Raw genomic sequence first — 8,373 nt, forward strand, 5'->3', positions numbered from 1 at the left:
CTCTCGCATACCCCCCTTAAAACTGTTCATTGCACCCCTGGGTACATCCTGTGTCTGACCCATTATCTACCCTTTAGGGGGATTTAAGATACAAAAGTGCATTTTCAACTGAAAACAATGCATGTGCTATTGTGGGTACTACCCCAGTGAAAAGCTAAATTTTTCTGACAGTGTAGGGTTTTCTGGCATGTTTCTAAAATTGTTTGCTAACTTAAGTCAAAAGCTCATCATCAAGTTTTTATGTTTTTCTGGCACTTTCTTTTCTTTATTTTTTCCTGATCACAAATAGTAATAGTACAGTTCACATTCAATTCACGTTTGTTACACAAACTCCAAAACTTTCATTTAAAAACAAAAACGACCTTTGTGAAAAGTGATTACAAAAATAGTTATCTTCAGTAATGGTCCAGATATTCTCTTTAATTCGTATTTACTTAAGTAATTGTACGTTATCAAGCAGATCTGAAGCAAACAATCACACTAAAAAACTTTTTTGGAAATCTGCATTTTCTTGCACAAAATATAAACGTATACACCATCTTACTGTATGTGACAGTTTAACAGCATGTGTCCTCTGCACTCACTTGTCACATAAATATTTAATACCATCTTCTATGACAACAAACAAGCATTTTTTGACACCCTTTGTCATTATGCTGGTACATGCTGTGGAGAAAACTTGCTTGTGGTCATTTGACACATGGCTTTTAGTGAACAGCAGTCTGTGAGTTACTATTCTCTGCCAAGCTCTGCACAGGTAGGGTTTGTTAAAGTCTGTAGCACTGTCAACGGACTTCCACCTCCAAGATAATGAAGAGCCAGGCACATCTGACAATCCTGAATCAGATGCTGTGCCATAGTTCCTCATGATTGCATGGGTGGTGGCAAAAATCACAATGCCATAGTTTTTTCGTAACTTATCCAGCAAGTTGGTGCACTTCTTCAGGTTAGCTTCCTGAAAAACTATACTATCGCCACCACTGTATCGATCCACCCAGTAGAAGGCAGAGATGCTGTCGATGACCAGCAAAGCAGGAAAGGACTGGATGGTAAAAGAGTTCTCTAGGTAATGCAGGGTGAGAAGGAGCTGCGCTGAGCTGTTGCAATGCACAACAGACAGTCTGCGCAGACATGAACATACTTCCTCAGGTTCATTCTCACAACCATAACCTTCCTTTGAATGTTCGTCCAAACGTCCCTCTAAAATGCTCACTAACCGCAGCATATCAAAGTGGTAGTCAGTATCGATGAAGACCACGCCCACCTCTAGACCTCCACTCTGCACTGGCATGATGCAGCGGGTGATAAGGTGGTACAAGGTTTCTGTCTTACCTGTACCCTCCATGCCATTAAACTCCACAATATCACCTGTAAAGATGCAAAGATAAGTCAGGGTTGTGCACCACTCTGCTTTAAGCATAACTGAATTATACACTGACTATGTCATATTAGTTGAAAGAGAAAACAACTCAGCATGACCAACAAAATGGTTATTCAAACTGGAAATAAATTGTATACAGAAAGTGATCACTGAAACTGTCAATGGCTTAAGTTTAATGTCCCAAAACTCTGGTTATAATGAATCTTCCTTTCTTAGATACTTCTTATCGTATCTAAACTTTGCGGTTTATGATGAAAGCCTGAGTGTGCCCTTTAATCAAAACACCGGAAAGTTTAGCGGACTGCCCCGGGATTAATCAAGACCCCTCTGATTGGCCACTACACTCATATGCTTAACAGAAAAATGCTCAAACTTGCAAATTTTTTTTATTAAGAAATATTTAGTGCAATGTGAGCAAATGTGTGTCATGCCATAATCGACATGTTTCATTCTTTTCACAATTCACTGAAATCACAACAGTCATAATAGGTCTGGTCTGTGTTAAGTTTAAGACATAAAAAAATGTGTTTATGTACATTATAGCTCTACAGACGGTTTCATCGGACGCACATGATACACGTCTGGATCCTAACTTTCCTTCCGGTTTCGTTTTTTTAATGGTCTGACTAGTTGCTAAACTGATCTCTTGAACAAAAACCTTGTCGAAAATAACAAATGTTTTGGTTTCCTAGGTAATCTATGTGTTGTTTTTTTGCTTTAAACTTTATGTTGTTACTGCTGAAACCGTCTATACTAAATATTGTTTAATATTTCACATGACCATTTACCGAAGCTAAAAGGGGACTCTTATTATGAAGCTCGAGCGGAAGGGCGGTTGTTGTTTTTGAGCTCGAGTTGGAGCAAATGGCGTCGGTGGATGAATAAAAAGAAAACGTTAAAAATACTGAAGATCATTTTGTGTTTAACAGTCTGAAACTTGGGTTGCAATTTCGTTGATCTTTCAGACCCTGCTTGTTACAAACTTTGAAACTGCTCATATTCCTTTACATGACTAACATTAAAATATCTGATGAGGTGGCAAAATGTTTACGGTGCTTTTCACCCTTTAGGTTTACTTTGACACAAATGCAGACCTGCAATGGTGCAAGTAGACCAGATTCGCTTTCATGCAGAGCTGGGCAGACCACATACTCCAGCTTATGCTCGTCTTGCCTGTTCATGATTAAAATGAAAATGTGAAGGAAAATAAAAGCTATTAAATGCTTATTTTACATTAAAACATGAAATAGATAATATTGATTATGACAAAATGTTTACGACCCTGTCCGTCAAGATCGTGGACAATGGAAATGTCTAATACAAACTTCTGGTTGCAGGTATTATTATAGACCGTTTCAACAGTAACAACATACACAAGCGGCTGTCGCGGTCCGCACGTAACTTCCGGTATACTCCGCTAAGAATAAATAACAACAAAGTTCTTTAAACATAGTTTATTTATATAACAAGCAAAAAAACAACACATAGATTACCTAGGAAACCAAAACATTTGTTATTTTCGACGAGGCATTTGTTCAAGAGATCAGTTTAGCAACTAGTCAGACCATTAAAAAAACGAAACCGGAAGTAAGGTTCGGAACCAGACGTGTATCACGTGCGTCCGATGAAACCGTCTATAGGCTAAATAGCAATAACTTAACTATTGTATTGTATTGTATTGTATTGAATTTATAACTACACAAGATTGTCCAATCACCAGTAACTATTACATTTGCACAATATATAGTCGGTAGATTTAGTTGTGTTTTCTGACTTTGCATTTTGTTTTAAGATTTGCCTTTATTTATTGATTGATTGATTTTGGATTTGTGGTTTTACACTTGTCAGCCACAGTACTTTTGTTAAAATGATAAATTAGTTTTTTATGATTTATGTTTCTTAAAACAGCAATTCAGTACATTAACAACTATTAATTCATATTAAAATAGCAGTTCAGTCAGTGTCTGTATGGCATAGGTTTTGACTAACCGTGAGTTAAGCATGCACATACAATGCACATTTTAAACTCAAACTTTATATAATAAATGAAATCCACATTTAATTATACATCACCTTGCCTTGGGCCACAATCCATTGGAAATATATTAGACTCAATATTCTTCAATGACTGTCGCCCCTCAAGCCTGGATACCACCTACAGAGAATAGAAACTGATATATTACATATTAACCAAATTAGTGCCAAAACAATCATTCAATTACACCCTTTAATTTAAACCCAATGCATACTTTACAGATCAAAACAAATGCTTTACATATAAGCCTGAAGCATAATTCTAACGCATAGCAAAGCACATTAATTTAATCTGTAAAGTGGTTTCTTATTTATTTCTTATATTTCTCATAAGTATTGTTTATACCTGAGCACCATTCTCAGCCATTCGGACACGCGCTGTCATATTGCCACCAGTTTTAGCGGAGTAATTTTGCTTCCTGGTACATACGCGTCGGCTTTTTTCAATATAAAAGTCCAAAAAGTCTATAGCTGTGTCCCAATAAGACTGCGACTTTCTAATGACGTATTCTAAGACCGATTGCGTCACAGCAACGCGACTTAAGGCTAGTAAGGCTGTCCCAGTTCAAAGGATGCTTAGAATAAAGCCTCAAAATGCGTCCTTATTTCTCCGCCCTGTTAAGGATAGAACGAATTGATCCTTAAAAGCCGAGGCTATTTCAAGATTTATTGCGCGCCTGCAACGGCTGCATATAACAGCTGTGTCCCAATTCAAAGGATGCGACCTTCTAAGCATAGACATTATATACGTAGACACCTCATGCCGTGCTGGAACGCATCAAGCGTCGGCGCCATATTGGATGGGTCTCCTCACTGTACGCTAGCACCAGAGTCAATGGGAGTTAACGGAAAGAAAGCCATACTATGGCCGTATTTTGTGCAGCTTACGGTTGCAATAACCGGCGCAATATTGATTCCATCACATGGGATTACATTTCACAAGTACGATTGAACAATAATTTTGGTTATTTTACGTTATTATTTATAATATTATGTCAATGTTCAGCAGGAACTGGTACTCTCTCTCATGATCTCTCGCTGTTTTTTCTTCACATTTGAAGGTTTCCCAGTGATACAGGCATGAAGAGGCAATGGGAAGTTGCTATAAAACGGGAGGGTTTTGTTGTGACAGAGTCGTCAAAGAAGAACAAGAGAAACTCTGATTCCTTTTTAGCAACAGCCACTAGATGGCGCTTCAGTAGCGCGGCCGCTATTTGGAATGAAAATTCTCACAGCCAATTCATTCTCAATTCATTCATAGTAAAATTAATTTAATACCTAATTACATAAAATACCTAATTACGTAAAAATTACATAAAAAATGTGTACTTTTACTTTTCTTGAGTAAAAGTACTAAAGTACTTTTTAAGTAAAAGTAAAAAAAAGGTAGATGTTTAATGTACTTAAATATTAAATATAAACCAAAAAGCTTGAAATTATGAAATGTAGTCGAGTAAAAATGATGATAATATGCTTTGGAATATAAGTTTTCCAAAGAAAAACACTGATAAAATACAGATACTTGAAAATGTACTTTTATGTAGAAAGTAAAATACTTAAGTAGTGTCTGCCTCTGTCAATATGCCATACTTAAAGAGCATAATACAAAGTATTTTAGCATGAAAGCAGTATTTTTCAATGTGTGACAGTGTCCTGTATCATAACTAAATCTCTGCCGCTTATAACAACTTAAGCCGTGTGAAAATCCGGTTAAAATTAGGGGAGTTATGATTATTCCTCATTAGAAATGAATGCAAGGGAGCGCACTGGAGACCCATCCAAGATGGCGGCCGCGCGATACGTCAGCTCCAATAGGCAGTTCAGTCTACGAGGTGTCTACGTATGCTTCTTTTTTTTTATTTTTATTGAATACAAAATCAACATACAACAAAATGGCATAAACAACAGTATTTGTTACTATAAACAGGCGTGGTGGGCTCAACATAAATAAATCAAAAAACACAGTAATACAAAAAAAAAATAAAAAAAAATTAATAAAAATAAATGAAAAAGGAAAATAAATAAATAAAACCTTAAAACAGGCTATACAATATAAACAGATTATACAATTTAATTGCAGTTCGCTTTTCCATTTTTGAGAGGGCATCTGAGAAGTACTTTATTTTATTTCTAAATATAACAAACAAGGGAGGTGATTTCAAGAATCTACATTTATGTATAAAATATTTTGCCAATAATATAATGTTATTAATTAAATCAAAAAGTCTACAGGAATCCTTAGTTATCACATACGTTATATTTTGTAAAGTGAAGGTGAAGCCAACAGGCACCACACCTTTTCTTATCAACCAATCTTGTAGTTGACTCCAAAAGGATTTAGAAAAGTTACATGAAAAAAATACATGTTCTGTATCTTCAGAAATACACTTACAAAGATAACAGGGCACATTTTCAAATTTGTTGGAAGGATATATATCATTTAGAATCTTAAAATGTGTCTCTTTTGCTTTGGGGGGGGAAGAGGAAATCTTAAATAAGCTGTTCTAAAAAATTTAACAGTATCTTTATCAAATGTATGGTCTAATTTGTTTCTTAAGATTTGAAATGGGTAGCAGGATTGGATGATAGCTTGTCTTATGTATTTATTCGTGCAAACTAGTTTATTTTCAAATTCAGTCTCACCTACATATAGCGATGGAAGGATTGGTGTAACTCTGCAGTATGACAAGGAACATTTCAATAACATTCTTATACCAGAAGGAATTGCATTAATTACCGTAAAAAATTGTTTTGGGTGACAGGCAAATCCATGTTTTAAAGTGAAGGAATTGTAATCCAAGATGTTCCCATTCTCATCCATTAAGTCTAGTACAGACCAAATATTTCTACTAAACCAGTCTTCGTAAAACAGAGACTTGTTTCTATGTAAAATGTATCTGTTATTCCACAGTGGAGTATTGTGAGGTGTTAAATTATGTGTGTGTGCTAGTTTCCAAAATAATAAAACTTGTTGGTGAAATGCTGACAGCTTCACCGGGAGTTTGAGAATATCAAAGTCACATTTCAGTAGAAAGTGAATTCCACCTAGTTTACCAAACAGAGCTGATGGGATGATATTCCATAAGCTGTCCATGCTACCTAAAAATCTTTGAAGCCACTTAAGCTTTAACAAAATATTCATACTCTCAAATTCAATTGCATTTAATCCACCTTGTTCATATGATTTTATAATGTCAGATTTTTTTATATAATGGGTCTTGTGTTTCCAAATGAAATCATACATTATTTTATTACTAGTTTTAATAATAGCTGAAGAGGGAGCCAAAGCAGAGGTAGGATAGATCAATCTGGATAAATACTCAACTTTGGACAGTAAAATTCTTCCAAAAATTGAGAGATCTCTCTGTAACCAGCAGTTCAAAATTGTATTGGCTTTTTGTAACTTAGTTTCAAAAATTTCTTTCATAATAGCCTTCAAGTCTCTCGTAATTGTAATACCCAAGTACTTCACGGTTTCTTTCACCGGAATGTTAAACAAGGAATCAATTTGATTGAGGTGAAGTGCCATGAGCTCACATTTGTTCAGATTCAATTGAAGGCCTGAAGCCTTTGAAAAGGAATTAATTAGAGAAATAGCCAGTGGGATTTGGTCTTTGTTTTTTAAAAATAACGTTGTGTCATCTGCTAATTGACTGATTGCTAAAGATTTACCAAATACATTTAACTTCTTCATTGATAAATCATGTCTAACCAAAGTGGATAACATATCTGTCGCTAAAATGAATAAAAGAGGGGATAGTGGGCAGCCTTGTCTTATTCCACGACTAATCGGAAATCTATGTGTAGTGCCAAAAGGAAGAGAGATTGAGCTATTCATATCTTTGTAAATCATTTTTATTATACTAACCAAACGTTCACCAAAACCAAACTGTCTTAGGGAATTAAAGAGAAAACCATGTTCTAACATGTCAAAGGCCTTTTTAAAATCTAAAAATAATATGAAACCATCATCCTCTATCAAGTGACTGTACTCAACCAAATCCATAACTAATCTAACATTATCATGAATAGATCTTCCTTTAAGAAAGCCTGATTGTGATTCGTTTATTAGATTATGTAATCCCTCTTTTAATCTGTTAACATATATATGTGAGAAAATTTTATAGTCATTGTTTAGCAATGTAATTGGGCGCATGTTGTCCACATATCTTCGGTCCTTATCCGGTTTAGGGATTAAGGTAATCAAACCCTGATACATAGTGGGGGATAAAGACTCTTCTTCTATAGATTCAACAAAGGCATTGAATATTAATAGTTTAATATCATTCCAAAAAAATTGGTAAAAGTTAGCTGTGAGGCCATCAGGGCCAGGAGATTTGTTTGTTTTAAGCTTTTGAACCGCTAAAGCAAGTTCGTCAATGCGCAAGCTAGCATCACAGCGCTCTCTCCACTCATTATCAATTTGAGGAATGAAATTTGTTATTTTTTCAAAGAAATTATTGCACTCTATTGGGGAGAAGTTGGATGAGTACAGGTCACTGTAAAATTGATGGATTTCTTTACTTATTAGAGTAGGGTCCGTGTTTTCAATACCATTTATCATTAAAGATATGATTGAATTGCTCGATTGTCGTCTTTTTTCTAATTTACAAAAGTAAGAAGTGCTTTTCTCTCCCTCTTCGATCCATTTAGCTTTGGAACGTATATACGCACCTTTGGCTTTTTTAATGTAAAGATTGTCCAGTTCTAATTGTAGAGAGACCATCCTTCTTTTTCCGACATCACTTAACAAAGTTTCACTACAGTATTTGTTAATCTCTTGAATAATCCTATATTCCTTCTGTCTCCTTATTTTGGCTAGCGTTTTACTATAATTAATAGCAAATTCACGTATTTTAAATTTGAGAAACTCCCATCTGGCTTTATGAGAACTAAAGTTATCATTTTTAATTTCTGAAATTAACTCTTTAACTTTATCACAGAATCTCTTATTATTT

At 35.1% G+C, this 8,373-nt stretch overlaps 1 protein-coding gene across 1 annotated transcript; it reads right to left on the reverse strand.

Moving 5' to 3' along the window:
- Positions 1 to 235: 235 nt before the first annotated feature.
- On the reverse strand, positions 236 to 3,918 carry xrcc2 (X-ray repair complementing defective repair in Chinese hamster cells 2). The gene is made up of 3 exons (XM_055182643.2): positions 3,762 to 3,918; positions 3,455 to 3,536; positions 236 to 1,368 (listed from the first exon to the last, which is right to left on the reverse strand). Exons 1-3 carry the CDS (start codon positions 3,798 to 3,800, stop codon positions 581 to 583), a joined length of 909 nt encoding a protein of 302 aa, XP_055038618.1. The 5' UTR covers positions 3,801 to 3,918; the 3' UTR covers positions 236 to 580.
- Positions 3,919 to 8,373: the final 4,455 nt, after the last annotated feature.

Source organism: Misgurnus anguillicaudatus, chromosome 25, assembly GCF_027580225.2.
Source record: "Misgurnus anguillicaudatus chromosome 25, ASM2758022v2, whole genome shotgun sequence".
NCBI lineage: Eukaryota > Metazoa > Chordata > Actinopteri > Cypriniformes > Cobitidae > Misgurnus > Misgurnus anguillicaudatus.